At 40.5% G+C, this 15,619-nt stretch overlaps 1 protein-coding gene across 4 annotated transcripts in view; it reads right to left on the minus strand.

Moving 5' to 3' along the window:
• The window catches only part of NEK4 (NIMA related kinase 4), a 19,525-nt gene continuing 3,906 nt past the window's right edge, over nt 1-15,619 (minus strand). Inside the window, exons 1-16 of one of the 4 annotated variants that reach the window (XM_051811412.1) lie at nt 14,438-15,602; nt 11,296-11,562; nt 10,110-10,307; nt 9,138-9,245; nt 8,346-8,500; nt 7,612-7,753; nt 6,295-6,720; nt 5,822-5,875; nt 5,446-5,589; nt 4,513-4,653; nt 4,061-4,124; nt 3,549-3,655; nt 2,402-2,490; nt 1,566-1,771; nt 1,304-1,437; nt 1-882 (exon numbers count right to left, since the gene is read on the minus strand). In XM_051811412.1, coding sequence (XP_051667372.1) covers nt 790-882; nt 1,304-1,437; nt 1,566-1,771; nt 2,402-2,490; nt 3,549-3,655; nt 4,061-4,124; nt 4,513-4,653; nt 5,446-5,589; nt 5,822-5,875; nt 6,295-6,720; nt 7,612-7,753; nt 8,346-8,500; nt 9,138-9,245; nt 10,110-10,307; nt 11,296-11,562; nt 14,438-14,494 — 2,385 coding nt within the window. In that variant the 5' untranslated portion in view covers nt 14,495-15,602 and the 3' untranslated portion in view covers nt 1-789. Of the gene's footprint in view, nt 883-1,303; nt 1,438-1,565; nt 1,772-2,401; nt 2,491-3,548; nt 3,656-4,060; nt 4,125-4,512; nt 4,654-5,445; nt 5,590-5,821; nt 5,876-6,294; nt 6,721-7,611; nt 7,754-8,345; nt 8,501-9,137; nt 9,246-10,109; nt 10,308-11,295; nt 11,563-14,224; nt 14,361-14,401; nt 15,603-15,619 lie in introns of those variants that run through there. The other 3 variants (XM_051811411.1, XM_051811414.1, XM_051811413.1) reach the window with 3 other exon arrangements.

Raw genomic sequence — 15,619 nt, forward strand, 5'->3', positions numbered from 1 at the left:
TACACAACAATGCCTGGGGGTGTGTAAGCAGGACAGTCGGGATGCAAAGAAAGGGAAAAGCTAAGACATCTATTTCTATATGTGATTCTGGTCTTGGGCACTTTCATTCCTAAAAGGAATTACTATTTGTAAGGCAAAGGGATTTCTCCAGCTGGGACCATGGTAACCATGGCTGCATTCCTTTCAAACATTTCCAGACTTACTTTATCCAGTTACCAAATGCTTTCCCCCACCTTGGCGACTGCCTCAGCAACAAAACCCAAAAGCAAAGTCTCTCCTTAAAAGCAGTACAGCCACCCCCCCTTCAGCACTTGGGCTTGGCAATTTCCAGCATTTTGGTTCTACAAAAATTAGTAATTATTTCTCTTGGTAAGTTTTCACAACTATCTGATGCAGTATCACACCAGAGCCTTGGCAGAGATTTTGTTACTCTATTTATGTGACCATACCAAAAACCTTTTGCTATGAGAAATTCAAAACTAAAACATAATTTTTTTGACTCTCCTTAGTATCCAAAACTTGGTACCCATCCCTATGTGCATCTATGAAAAGCAACTTTTTAAAGTTTCATTAAGAGAATAAAAACTAAACTAACAGTTTCTTTTCTGAGAAAGTGATAGCCTGGTTCACAGTTCAACATGAAAAATATTACTACAAACTCTAACGTTTTCTACAAGTTCACCTCCTTGTTCCAGCAAAGGAGATCAACAGGTAAACGTGCTTTGTAAGCTGGTCCAGTCTGTCATGTGGGCTATAAAAGAGTCCTTTTCTCTAAGGAAAAGATTCTGGTCAGAGCTTCACATTTTCTTCAAGGAATTTCAGGTGACGAGCCTTCGCGCTGTAACTCACGTACTTGTCTCCCATGTGCTCCCGCAGCTGCAGCTGTTCAGAACACACACAAAACAAAGCCTCCAAAACTTACTGACACCCAGAAAAAGCAGGAACTACCAAAATATTAAATATTAACTACCAAATATTAACCAAAAAAAAAAATACCAAGGCACTCAACTGAAAGCAGCACGTGAAGCTTGGCGAGTAGATGAGAGGAAAGGAAGATGAAAGTCTTTGTTGTCTGAAGGCAAGAGAGTTCCAAATCCCACCCAGCAATTTAAAATATTAATCAGATCCTCACAGGTTACAAATGAAATACTGCATGGGTAAGATAGAAAATTACAATGCCTGCCCAGGACTACATAAAGACTGTCTGGAATCAAGGTTTACCCTGTGTCAATAGGGTAAAGACACTGCTCATTTCTCTAGGCTTATGAAGAAATTAAACTATTTTACTGTGAAAGACATTCACCTCTCTTTTCGCTTCATCGTCGTCTTCCATGATTCTGTACACCTCCTCAAGAAGTTTCACTCCCAATCCTTGCACCACATCAGATCTCAGGATTTCAACCATTCTCCTAATCTTGTCAGGAACTGTTAACATATCTATTAAAAATAAAATACAATTAAAAATCAATGCAGTAATAACTACTTTCAGTATAGACAATCTTCATACTCTGCAGAAGAATATGAGATAATAGTAATTATTACCACGGAATTCCAGAGCAACAGACCTGAAGGAATCTCTTCAATGTTTAATTCCTCTGATTCATCAGGCAATTTTCCATGCAAAATCAAAGTGTCTCGATATTTTTTATGGAGTTTAAACTCTGGGGCTGGAGTTGAGGTTCCACAGTACTCAGAGTTCTCCTTAGAGTCCATTTTCAGTGTCCAAGTCATCAGCTGCACCAAGTCATTCATTTCATTCACATTGCTTTTCCTAGGAGATATAATTCAGTCATCACTTTAGATGCAACTTCCACCCTACAGTCCAAGCACTTACAATAAGTTTAGTAAGGTAAGTATTCATGTTAAATTACTTCATGTGGGGCAGTTTTATCAAGAGCAACACCAGCAGTATTCCTTTAACTTCTAACAGGGCTCAGAGCCCTGTCAGCCTGTAAAAATCCACAACCCTACTGGCTGCTGCCAACTCTGTAGCTGCACCTCCAGTAATGCAACAAATTGCAGCTTTTGGAAAGCTGCTTACACTGACAAAATCAGAAATAAATTCAGCCTTATTCACAGTGGAAAGGAAGCACATTGGCAGCTTTTAATTAATGCTTTTAGTGCATCCTGACAGTACTTGTCCCTTGATGCTGGAAGACTGGATTTCTGGGAAGCTACAACTGACAAAAAACAGAGGCACAAAATTACATCCAGAAAGTTCAGCATGGAACAGAAAGACAGTCACAGAAAGACAATAATTAAATGGAATTCTTTTCCTTAATGCACCACATACTTGTTCAATCACTATGTGGAGACAAAAGTATGAAAGCCACTTTTTTTCCAGTCCAAGTTAAGGTCTAATATAGCAGTGAAAACTCTTGCACAGTATTAAAATACTTACCTCTCCTTGGAATCACCATCAGACTTGTCTGTAGAGCTTGTGGAAGAGCTCAACTCATCATCAGACAGGGAATGGGTTTCTCTCTTTTTCTACATGAAGAGGAAATAAATGACAAAAATTCTAATAGCTGAAAGTAATTTAGCAATATTTAGCAATTTATACTGTTCTTATGTGGATGAAACACTTTTAACAAGCATATTTTTACACACTCCTACTGATAATATTTAAAAGGTATAACCTTTGGTTTTAAACACAAGTTAATACCCAGGGGCATCATGAACATACTTCATGAAACGCTGATGTGACTACTGTGACATCTCAGTCATAAACCATTGCAAATGCTTCACCAAGTGTCTCAATTAAATCATGTATCTCTGTCAGTTCTTTGCCAATTGTATTAAAAAGACATCACCCTTAGCTCAGCAATTTAAGACACATTTAAAAATACTATTAAAATACATTTTTCACCAGTTCAGTAAGTTCCCAGCATTCCCTGGGATTTTAACCACTTGGTTGCAAAAGCATCACCAGCATATGCACACACAACCAGCCTGTACCCCTGTAACCTCAGTTTGTGATTGCACACAACTTTTTGCATTTAGGTAACAGTTCTAAGCAAACACACACAAGTAAAACATGCAAAACACTTCCCATGAGCTGAGAAAATTTGAATTTCAGACTCAAATTTCTTCACTGTCCCTCGTCTGCATTTAACTACAGATTAAAAAAAGAAATGTTCAACACCACAAACAAAGCAAAATCAGATGTACCAGGTAGTGTGTTGTTAATAGGAATTTAAAGCAGACTATTGATCTGTAACCAAAGCATAGTTCAGGGTAAACTTATTCCCTTCCAAAGTAAAATACACTGCAATTTAGAGAGTCCATAGCAATTAGCAGGAGATGCCTAATTATCATCTCTGACAAGTGGAGTGACAATGCACAGGAAGCCTGCAATGTTAAACTGATCTGGCCAAAGTGGATTAGAGATCCATACCCCATCCCAGGCCTTACAAAGCAGTATTTACAGAGAACTCTGCACTCTTATTTACAGAGAGTTTCTTCCACGCAGATTTGTTTTAAATATCACTTTCTTCCCAAATCATGCCTTCATTTAAACACTTGAAAGGCACATGACCCTGCTTTACCTGGGAAATACTGGGATCTGATGAGGACTGAGCAACTTTAATACAATTTTCCACATGTGATTTTGCTTCAGCTACTGCACCATTTGATGACTGTCTCGCCGGAACCACTGAAAGGATGACATTTTTACAACATTTACAACTTATCCACATGTATTTTGAATAAGTTTCATGCTCATGCAAGAAAAAGTCTATCACCTGGCAGAAGGCAGGCAGGTAGGTAGGTAGGTATTCTGCTAAGGGAAAACATTGAAGCTTCTGTCTGAAAGCTGAATATTCTGTGTTTCATGTACATTTCCAAGACAAGTTATCACCACAGAACACAAGTGAACATAACTGACTAAGCAGCACAAAAACATGGGCATGTTAACAGAAATTTTTGTCTAATACAGAACTAGACACTTAGGGCATCTCTCTGAAGATGGCAGTGAAGAACAAACAAGTAATAATTTCTTCACAAAGAAGTTATTAGCCCACTTATACATAAAATGTTAATATGTAAACATAAAAGCTACCAGAGGGAAGCATCTCCCGAGACTGTTTCAGCCTCCTTCGCTCTCTTGCTGACAAGGGCCGCTCCTGCCAAGGAAGTTAATTTGATATTAATTTGCAATCACCATAATGGCTTCTGTTATCTAATCACTGATAAAGGAAAGACTCCTTTTCAACTGACACGGGGGAGAGAGAGCTATTAGAGCAGACCCCCTGATCATCTAAGAAATGCTTAATTATTTAATACAAAATGGTCTTGTGCTATGAGACCAGTCTGCACTCTAGGAAAGGGGGTTCTGACCTCCACTGTTCAGCAAGGCAGCTGCTCATCCTGCACTGAGCAGGTGCTTGACAGGACTTCCATTAGGTAGGAAGCTACTACACATTTCTTAACTCACTGTGCATACACTCAAAGTACAAACTGCTCAGAAGGAATGAGAGACAAAAGCAAGCAGACCCAGTATCCAGCACTAACCATTGGAATGGCAGCTTGACTGGCTTTGGCACCACTTCCAGGCTCAGAGGCTCCAGCACCGTGCTGCTCTGCACACCTCTGGGCTGCCCTGCTGTTCACATCAGAAGGAACTGGCAGAGGTCGAGGAGAAACTGTCCTGAACTTGACAGAGAAGTGAGCAAGAGTTTATACATTGCTTTTATTACAAGTTTAAGTACTCTGCAATCTAGAAGACATTCTTGCATGGTAAAGCTTGATGCCAGAGGTTTTGAATCCTACTGTAACCTCTGCACATCTCCCAGCTTCGTCCTTCCCTCTCCAGATTTCTGCTTCTCCATCCCTACATCTTGTCCCCCTCCTCACAGACTATTTTTCAGCCAATGCCTTCACAACCACTGTCCCAACCCTCAAACAGGAAAACTCAAGAGAAAAACAGGGTATCAATCACCAATCATCCTCTTCTCTATCCTTGTATAGCCAGTGCCTTTCCCCAAAGCAACCTCTCTGCTCAGTGTGGAAGCGTTGACAGGAGCCCTGTCCCATGTTCATGCCAAGATTTTCTTCCTACAGTTTGCACAGGGCAGCCAATACCTGTGTCTGTTCTAAAGTACTGGTAAGGTACCACCCACCTCAAGCAGCCTTATCAACAACAGTCAGGAAAGGCACTGACTTGTGGTCACAAAAGTGAGAAGTCCTGATGGAATTTTCTAGGGAAGACTGCAGCACAACAAAGGCAAAGCCCATCTGGCACAGCCACCTCACCCCTGTGAGATTTTCAAATAGGCTGCTTCTAACAGTGCTCTGCATTTTGTTACCAGTGAAGTTATACAGGTACACATCAAACAAGAACAGCATTAAAACACCCACCCTTTTTTAAAAAACAGGTCCCACTTTTAAAGAGGAAAAATGCAGTAGTCTTAAAGGAAAGAGGAGTTATTTTTCAAGTGTCTGCACCTTCTCTGAGCAGCCTTCAGCCTTCAGCTCTCTTCTCTTCTGCTGCTGCTGCTGTGAGAGAGAGGGTTCACTGACAGAGCTATGAGGCTCCAAATGGAAGGTTTTTCCCTGAGCATCTCCCAAAGCTCCATGACTGGCATCATCCTAATAAGTAAAAGTGTTTTTAAAAAATGTAGACATGGCATTTCCAGACTTACACATACACACTTAAAAAAAAAAAAAATCACACAGGCCACTTGACTGTTTGGACTGTAACCACCTTAACACAGCACAGGTGCAACGACAATAAACTCTTATTTGATAGACTGTTAGAAAAAAAAACCACCTTCGGTACCAGCATTTCTAAGCTGCTAAACCTCCAAGGAAGGACACTTACTTGAATAACAATGGGAACAAAGGGTCCTACCAGCTCTTCAGTAGAATCCAAGCTCTACAACAAATAATGGTTTCTCATTAGAAAAGTGTCTATGAAAATCTCATTGTAGATCAAAATGGAGTGAAAAGACAATCATCACCAATTAGCTCCCCATCCAAATCAGGACAAACTCGAGATCAGCCAGGCCTATGTAGTACACAGAACAAAGAAATTACAAAACAATTCTTACCCTTCTTTTGAGTTGGAAAACTGTTCTCTGTAAAAACAGAATTTCCATCACCCAGATGGAAAGCCCAAAACTCCTTCACATTGTTGCCTTTGCAAATCTGAAGCCAAGGTTCCTAACTACTTAAGAATCTCAGTAACTGCATCAGCAGCATCCTACTTTGACAGAAGAACATATGCAGCAGCTCTCCAAATTTTAAGAGCTGGCCATTACTTAAGTCTATTTCAAATAAGCATAAATGCATTACCAGGTCAGTCTGCTTTTGGTCTTTTGATACAGGCTGCAGGAGTTTCAAAGTGTCATCATTATCTTCTACAGCATTAACAGAAGACAGCTGTGACTCAACTTTTTCAGCTTTAGAAGCTTGTTTTGCTCTTTGCTGTGGTCCATCTTCCTTAACTGGTGGGCTATGAGATGTTATTTTAGAATTGCCTGGAACATTTAAATACTTTGCTTTATTTTTCTCTGGGATACACTCACTGCCACACTTCTCACTTCCACACTTCTTCCTTTCAGATGGGAAGATATCAATGTTCACTTCACTGATTGTAGCTATGGAACCTCCCAGGTTGTTTGGATCATTATTGCTTGGTTTTCTTTCCACCTCAACAACTGACTTCTCTGAGGGACAAAATTTGGTGGCTTTATATTTGATGATGCAATCTTCCTCATTCTAGAATTAAAAGGAAAACAAAAAAAATTAATTACTTTTTGGGTGTTACACACATATGAAAGAATTCTCTAAGCCCCCGAGGAAAAAAAAAAAAAAAATCAAGAACACACCAGATACAGAAACTGCAAGGAAATTATGATCAACTACAGATTGAGAGCCTCACAAAAGTCAAACCCCACATTTTTAAAGAGATACAGACTGTATTTGCAATTCACCTGTTTCAGGTATTGGTTTATACACATGGAGTAAAACTACTTCTCACCAGGTCATGAAAAAAGAGCTGTACTCACTTGGCTCTTCCTTAAGGGAGGTGCCAATGAGCACCAAGTTTAAGATGTACTACACCACATATGTTCAGTATTTCTGCATTTAAAACTCAAACCCAGAATAGCAGACTCATTACAGAAAATAAAAAAAAAAATGCACAAGATTAACCATTACAAAAGAATTGTTCTAAACACTGGAAAGAATTTCAACAATAAATAATTTTGGTTGTAAATATAATTAGTTCATGATTTTGATTGGAGAAAATGATTACTACTTGTCATGAAATATTTGACCCCAAATACTCCATGAGTAATTCACACAGTGACCCTCAAATGAAAAACCAGGTGTTGTTTAATTAACATCTTAAAGACATTGCAATTACTTTCACTGGTCCACAGCTGATAATTTACTTCCACTCTTGCCTAAACACAATTCTTTCCTTAATATGAGTTTTACAAATTCCTAGGAATCAGATCTACATTCTCAAAAATGCTCAAGATACTTCTTATAAAACTGATTTTTTTTCTCTAGAAAAAGCAAGAGGGATTTGGTTTTGGTTGGGTTTTGTTATTGTTGTTATTTTATTGTTTAGGGCTTTTTTAAAGAAAAAAAAATATGTCTCACAACTTTGTATTTCCTGGCTTGCTCAGGGGAGTGGTTTTGGTGTGTAACATTCCTGCTGTGAGACTCATTCTTTGCTGAGATGACAGAACAAGGATCTTTAGGTTTAGAATTCACTGTTTTCTTCTGATTTCTAGCTGCTTTCCTGTAAAGAAAATCAAAGTGGCTCATTTAATCACCATCAACAAGGTCTAAAGACATTTCTTTACATTATGCTAATTAAAAAAAGTCCACGTCACTACAAAGCTTTCACACTAAGAGTATGAGATACTGGGCTTTTTCAGACTGAGCACAACATCCTCATTTTCATTTCTAGAAAAGGAGCTTAAAAACATGACTCAGACTCTGCCAGCAATGTGCACTTGTTCTGCAGAGCATCAAGGTCAGTCCTATCTGGGAGCAGTAACATAACTAAACCTGACAAAGAAAAAAAAAAATCATATCAGTGTATATCAAAAGGAACTTGTTTTTGCAACTCCCAGATGATAAATGGCCTCAGAGAACTTCTGCCTTCCTAACCATTGCACAGTTTTACTCTGCATTTGCAGAAAAAAAACCCCTATTTTCCACTCTAATTCCCTCCTATTTCTCAGAGAATGCAAAGAAACTCGTGTTCATACGCTTTGTAACCGCACATAACACAACTCATTTCAACAAAAAAACAGGAGAAGTTGTAAAACAGAGACAGCAGCAACATGAAGATTTTGCACAGAATCACTCAAAGGAAAACATCTTACGCCTTTGTGGCTTCCAAAAACAAAGAAATCTGTTGCTTGATATACGGCTGCCGCAGGATGCTTTTCACACTTGGCCGTTCCTCGGGTTTTTTACTGAGCATGGTTTGTATTATTGCCACCAGCTGGGGGCTGTAATCCTTTGGCATGGGTGGCAGCTGGGAAAGCAAAGGGGAGCCTGACATTATTTAACTTATTATTTATGTCCAGCTACATGCTTTGCACACAAAAATAAACCCATTGATCAAGTGCTCAAAGCTACCCAAGTGCTTAATGTTAAACAGAACACAAACTCCAAGTGTTTGTCTAAGAACTGTTTGTATTTCTTCATTAATATCAGCAGCTAAAGTTCTGTAAATAGGCTTAAAAATTATATAAATTAAATCCATATTAACTTCATTATATGATAAATCAAGACAGATACTTAAACAAGCTAATCTTATAATCTTACCTAACAGGAAAATGGCATCATGTGGAGAGCAATTTAATTTTTTACACAACGTTTAAACCACAAGAAAATTAAGAAATTAATCTCAGGACTTTGGGAACTAATCAATATACTAATTATACAAAGGAGTAACAAGAAACTCTAGCAATACCTACAGATGAGTGACTCCCTTGGTCTCATTTTACATCATATACCACCATGAAACAGTCTTACAACATAATGATGACACAGGTAACAGGCAAAGTATTTTTAACTCCATGCAATATTTCTGATGAAAAAAGATAATCTCAAGTTCTAGACAGAAAAAGCAAGCCACATATAAAAAAAATTATATAAAAAGTGTTTACCTTTCCTTCAATAATTCGATAAACCAAGGAGTTCATGTCTTTAGCATTGAAGGCGTGTTTCAGCGTAGCCATCTCATAAACACAGCAGCCCAATGCCCAAACATCAGACTGGAAAAAGGGAAAAAAAAATAAGTTTTGGGGACTTTTTATTAATTGTACAAGTTTTATCTCCAGACTCAGTCATCTGCTTTCAAAGAGGCCTTTAATGACATTAAACTAATTAAGACCAAACCCCATTACAAAATTTTGGCTTCACTCTCTTATTTTTAATTTTGATCAGCTGAGCTACTTTCTTCCATATATCACCTTTTTTTTTTTCCAAAAAGAAGTGCAGAAATTAGCTATTTGTAGCAGGGTTTGCTTGTTTCCTTTCTTAGTACAATATCAGTTCTAACAGGCAAATGAAAATCTTTTGATTTTTCATTGGAGGAACAGTTTCTTCTCAACTCTTGCTCACTGCAGACACTCATATTTATGGTGTGTGTAGCTTGCAGCAAGAGCTGAATAGGGAATGTGTTTGCTTTATTCTGTTAAATTTTAAATTCACAGTAGCACTGCTTATTCTTCTACTTAAAACTGCCTTTTTCTTTTCTTTTTTAATGCTGCCCTTATGTCAAATACAAACTACAGAGTATAAAGCTTCCTGTGTGAGATATAATAAATTTAGAATATGCATCTAACACAGAGTGATACTTCTGTTCCCCCTGCCCTGCTGTGAGAGGTACAGGCAGCCTGCTGAAGAAATGGGCTGTGATAACTTATCACATGCCATGAATTCCCAAACAATTCCAGAAATAAAGGCGCCTACAAATCTCTCTCCTATTTTTTTGTTTGGTCTCTGGGAACATTAAAAAGAGCTGGAAGCAATAAAAAAAATTAAAACCCGTAGATAAGATTGCAATGCTCTCAGACAAACAAAAACAAGGTGCCTCACAAAGCAGAAAATAAACCACATAAAATATCATACTCTACCTTGTGGTTGTAGGGTTTGTTGGAAAAGAGTTCAGGGCTCATGTAGTAGGGGGTGCCTATGAGGGTGCTGGCCATGTCATACTGGTTTTCCAACACTCTGGCTATTCCCAGGTCACCCACTTTGATTATGTTTGTTCGTGTCAGGAAAATATTTTGAGTTTTAAGATCTCTGTGCAGAATGTGCTTCTCATGTAAATACTGGGGGGAACAGGAAAACCACACAGAGTTAATTAATTCATTCCTCTACGCTGAAAAGTAAAATCTCATTACATGAGTCAAAGAGGGAACACACAAAAGCAGAAGAGACCCAGAAATCACTCTCAAAGTCAGGAGTGCCCTGCTAGTACAGTATTAGTGAATTAACATTAAGAATGACTGATACCAGGCACAAGTCCAAAATTTGGCACTGCTTTACCTAAATCTCCCTGTGTGGCTCTTGTAAGTCAGCAGAAAAGAAGAAATAAAAATGTAAGGTTAAGACTCAAACTCTAACTCAGTTTCTGCTGCTTCCATTTCTTGACAATCTTAGTCTTAAGTATAAAATCTCAGTGGAAATTACAATGTGAGCTTTGTGTAAACAGGGAAGGAAATTAGTCATAATAAACAAGAACAGGCAGTACTGTAGACTTATATATGTTTGATCACAACGGCCAACTTTTAGATAGAATTTTCTTTCTCATTTCTTATTCTTTAGTGTTGACATTTATATCTGGTCTTTATTGCTAAACAATTGCCTTTAAAGTTTAATAAACTATGATTACTAAATTTCAGAGGTGTAAGAGAAGATTTAATAGAAATGAATTAATAGTCTAAATTTAGCATTAAAAAACACCAACAAAACCACAGAACAGAAAATGCTCCTGAAATAATCTGCCTCTCCCTTTTTTTTTTCCTCAAAAACTACATTTTATAAATTTAACCTAAACTTTCAAACCAGAGAAGCAACTAGAGTTGCAAACACCCCAGAGGTTACCATTGTCTACTGTACTACAGAGTTATGGACATAAAATATGACAGAAACTTCTTACTTCAAATGTTTGATTTGACTGCAGTGACCTGGGAGCATTTTTAATGTACTAATAACCACTGTATTTAGATGGTATCCAGCCAAACAGGATTTCAATAAATGCAGAAAGAGCCAAAATAAGTTTACGTCTGAAGGTGACAAATGTATACTTTATTTTACCTGCAGTGCCATGGCAATCTGGACAAACCACTCCACCACCTGATTCTCAGGCAGGAGTTTGCCCTTCTGCTCCTTAAGTTTGTGGTAGAGGTCTCCTCCCTCACAGAAGCCCATGACAATGTACAAGTGGCCATCCTGCCCCTGCCAGGACTCTCTGTAGGTGACGATGTTGGGGTGTCTCAGCTGGGACAGCAGCTGTGCCTCCTGCTCTGCCGCTCTCCTCTCACGGCTGGAAACGTTTCTGAGGTTCAACTTTTTGATGACATACTGGAAAAGAAATGGCAAGATGTAGCACAAGGGATCAAGGTGACTGTGCAGAAGCTCCAGGGAATTTCCCAGGTCTCAGGGAAACACAGTATTTGAAACTCCACTCTTTATTCTACGTGGAGGCTGCAGTTTAACAGTTATGCATCATTTCTACCCTTACACCACAAAAATGGAAGAACTGTGGCCATTCTGTTCATCTACCTGAATACAACTCTGCACAGGAATTTTGTGGTTTACTTTCTTTTGACCAATGTTCATATTTATCTTCCCCCCCACCATTCTCATTTTAAATGTGTGTCTTTTGTTCATCTCTTAAGCCTGAAATAGCTGTTTGTGCACCACAGTTACACTCAAAAAGGGCCACTTCAACAGTTACTTTAAATATATAATAATAATAAGGAAAGTATATAGTCACATGCAAAAAAATTACTATGATGTCTAGGATAAAAGTTATCTGAAACAAAAAGACAAAAGGTCTTACAGTCATTCCTAAATTTCTTTTATTCTGTATTAAGACGGGTTAAGAATTTTTCAAAGCTACACATAAAAGCTGCTATTTACCTCCCTAATAGGTACTATTGTAATTCTAAGGAATTTCAGGTTTTAGCAAAAATATAGATGAGGCAATAAAATTCACAGCACACTTTTATCACCCACAGCACCAACACTTAGTTCTGACCCAGCCCCATCCCGATGGAAATTTTGTGGTAATCACTTTAGGGCATCAGCTTTCCATGGAACAAACATGCCATGGTTACACCTGACCCTGCTCTTATCTGAGAGCTTTTAAATCAAAACTTTGGAAAATTTTTTTACTTGCTGAATTTCAGCATCCTCAGTGATTGTTCAGTGTTTGCCGCCCAGGCTGGGCCTAATAATTAGCCCAACACATTTAATTAGTGCTAAGGAGACACCCCTATACACCAAGGGAACCAATTACCCAGAAAATCCACAGCAACTCATGACTTTGTGTTTCAGAAATCTGCTGGATATAACCTGTGACGGTGCAAAGCTTCCAGAAGGAATATCACTAAACTAATTGTGTACAGAATCATCTAAGTTTAAAATAAAATGGAAATGCTGCAACTACTGTGTTCTACATGGCAAGTCAACTACAATTCTATCTTTGAGCACAGAAACCAGAAGTTTTTAGCTTTATATCAGCATCTTTTAGATTATACACTACCAAAATGCAAAAAGCACGTGTATTAGCCTTATTTTAAACTCGGCATTGATTATATTTGGGTTAATGAGCATGTTCTCCTGGCAAGATTCCCATGAAATCTATTGCAAAGCTCTTCTGCCTTATTTGATACCGAATTGTGTACAAATTGCATTTTGTTTTGTTTTAAACATTTAGAGCCACTTGACTTTCTCCACAAATAAACAGCATTCGGCTATCAGCAAATATGCTTAAATAAGACATAATTTCTTTCAAAGAGCACAAGGCACTATGCCAAAGCCACAACAAAAAAATCCTGATCATCTTGCTACAGAAGAAAGTTTGTAAAAGTTGGCAAAAGATAAGACACAGTAAAACACACCAAATATTTAAGATAAAATAACAACGAACAGGAAGCAAGGCTCTTGCCAATGTTAATGACCAGCAGCACGACAAAAAAAATCCAAGGACCTATATACAGGTGAAAGTCACCTCAAAGCACTGTTTACTTTTAGGATGAGGTTAGCAGTTCTTTGAGGACATTGGACTATGCACTGTGGTGATGGCCTGGAGGGAACAAGTCCTGCCATCAGTACTACCCAACCTACATATTGTAGGGATTCACCTCTGGATTCCAGCCAGGGAACTGCCTTCATCCGGGAAGGACACGCCCTCTGATCACTGCTGGGAACAAACCTTTTCCCATCATCTTCAGTACAATTCCAGGCTTAAGGTTCACACCCGAGGTTCCTGTGATACTGTTCTGCGGGTCTTCTCCATCCCCATTTTTCTACCCTCTCACATTTCCTATCAAACACCTCTGCTTTGGCCAGGCAGGACAGATTATTTCAGTTTTCCAACAAAAATCACTGCACCTAACTCTGACACAACCAAAACTTCCCGGGCTGTTGCACAGCCAATACAGCAAACACAGAGCCCGTCTTTCTCCCACAGGGCTGATGCCAGAGAAAGCCAACACCAGGAGCTGGTTTTCCATCCTTGCCATTATTTTTATCTCCACCACACGTGCACGTCTTGAAGACACTGCACAAGCAGTAACAGGGCAAGAGCAACCTGTTCTGCCTCATGCTAAGAGTGGGCTGTGCTTCCCTGTCACCCAAAGGACTACCCAAAACAGCTGTCCTCCACAAAACATGGCATTATACATTAAGAAAAGCAAAAAAAAAAAGCACTAATGTTATTTTTACTTACATTAAGAAAAAAAGTTATTTTGGGGGCTTGGCTTATCGGGGGTGGGGTGGAGGCTAAGATTAAAAAGATAAGGGAGGGTGGAAGAGTCTTCTGCACTTCTTTAACAAAAGTCCTCACAGACAAAGGAGGAGAACACGAGCAGCCCAGCTCATGTGGCTGCAGCCACACCCTGACACCAGGTGATGGTCACAGCCTTGCCTTGACACCAGGTGATGGCCACAGCCCTGCCTTGACACCAGGCGATGGTCACAGCCACACCCTCACACCAGGTGACGGTCACAGACACACCTGACACGAGGCCACGTCCCTGCTCGTCCCGAGTCTGTTCCCGGGGCCACAAGCCAAGGGTAGGCCACAGCGGGGTGTCGTGACACCCCAAGCAGACCCCGCGGCACCCCCAGCCCAGCCCCGGCCGTTCCCCTCACGCCGAGCCACGGCCCCTGCCGTGCCAGCGCCCCTCGCTACCTGCTTGCGGTCCTGGCGGTGCCGCGCCAGGCTCACCTCCCCGTAGCTGCCCTTCCCCACGGCCCGCAGGAAGCAATAGGCAGCCAGGGACATCCTCCTCCCGCCGCCGGGGCCGGGCAGCACCCGCTGCCATAGAGATACCCGGGGCAGCCACGGCCATGGGGCGCCCGCCGCGCAGCTTTATGGCGCGGCAGCGGCGCCGCGGCGGCCATTTTGGAAGCGGGCGAGACGGCCATGTTGAGAACGGGCAGTGAGCCTGAGGGATGCCTGAGGCACCGGCGAACGCGCCGAGGCTTTCCCTTTTCTACGGCCCCAGAAACACAAGTATCCCCTCACAAACACTGTGTGACGGACCTCCATGAGGTCCATGTGCTGAGCCCCGGGAAAGGCTGGCGACAGGGGCACGGTGACAGCCCAGTGGGCAGCTGTGGAATAACACCCCACAGCAGGTCCCGCCACACCTCTCCTGCCGTGGGCACAGCTGCCCCTGTCAGCAGCTCGCAGAGCCATCCTGTCCCTTTGGGTAGGGCACAGAATTGGTTAAAAAACATCCAGACTGGTTTAAAAGGAGCTTGTGAACCTCTCCTGTGTCCCTCACGTGGCTGAGCGCCTCAGAACCCTGACTGCAGGAAAACCGCAAAATAAAATGTTTTATTATCACTGGGCATTTAACTCCCAGTCCTCAAAGTTCATCAGCGGAGATAAACCAGCTAAAAAGTTTAGGAGATAATTGACACTGTCAAGATAACAAATAGAGGAGAAGGGCCAGGCAGCTGCAGGCTGGATGGGCATTGAGGGTGCAAGATGCAAGACCTGGGAGCTTGGACCTGGTTTCAGCCACGAAGATGAATAAGAACTGATGTAATGGGAAGTTTCTGTACTAGGCAGGACACGACAAATAACGATACCTAAATCAGGTACCTGGGTGATAACACAGGATTACAGGAGTAGTTTTGAATAGGAGGTTAAGTGGGTGTCACAGGCTGCAAGCTCTGTCACGGCTGCAGTAATTTGGGCCAGGGAAAGCCTTTAAGGAAGTATCAGAAAGATGACAGTTTTCATTTGGCAAAGAAGAGAGTCTGGAGAGGAGATTAATCTCAGTTGCTCCTACAGAAATGGTTTTTGAATTTCTGTTTGAAGTTATTACATGGAAGGGACACTGCTGAAATAGTCTGTAACAGATTTTGTAACAGTATTCTGTAGACTATGCAAATTAAA

This window comes from Manacus candei, unplaced genomic scaffold (assembly GCF_025592945.1).
Source record: "Manacus candei isolate 608988 ecotype Guabito, Panama unplaced genomic scaffold, ASM2559294v1 h1tg000082l, whole genome shotgun sequence".
NCBI lineage: Eukaryota > Metazoa > Chordata > Aves > Passeriformes > Pipridae > Manacus > Manacus candei.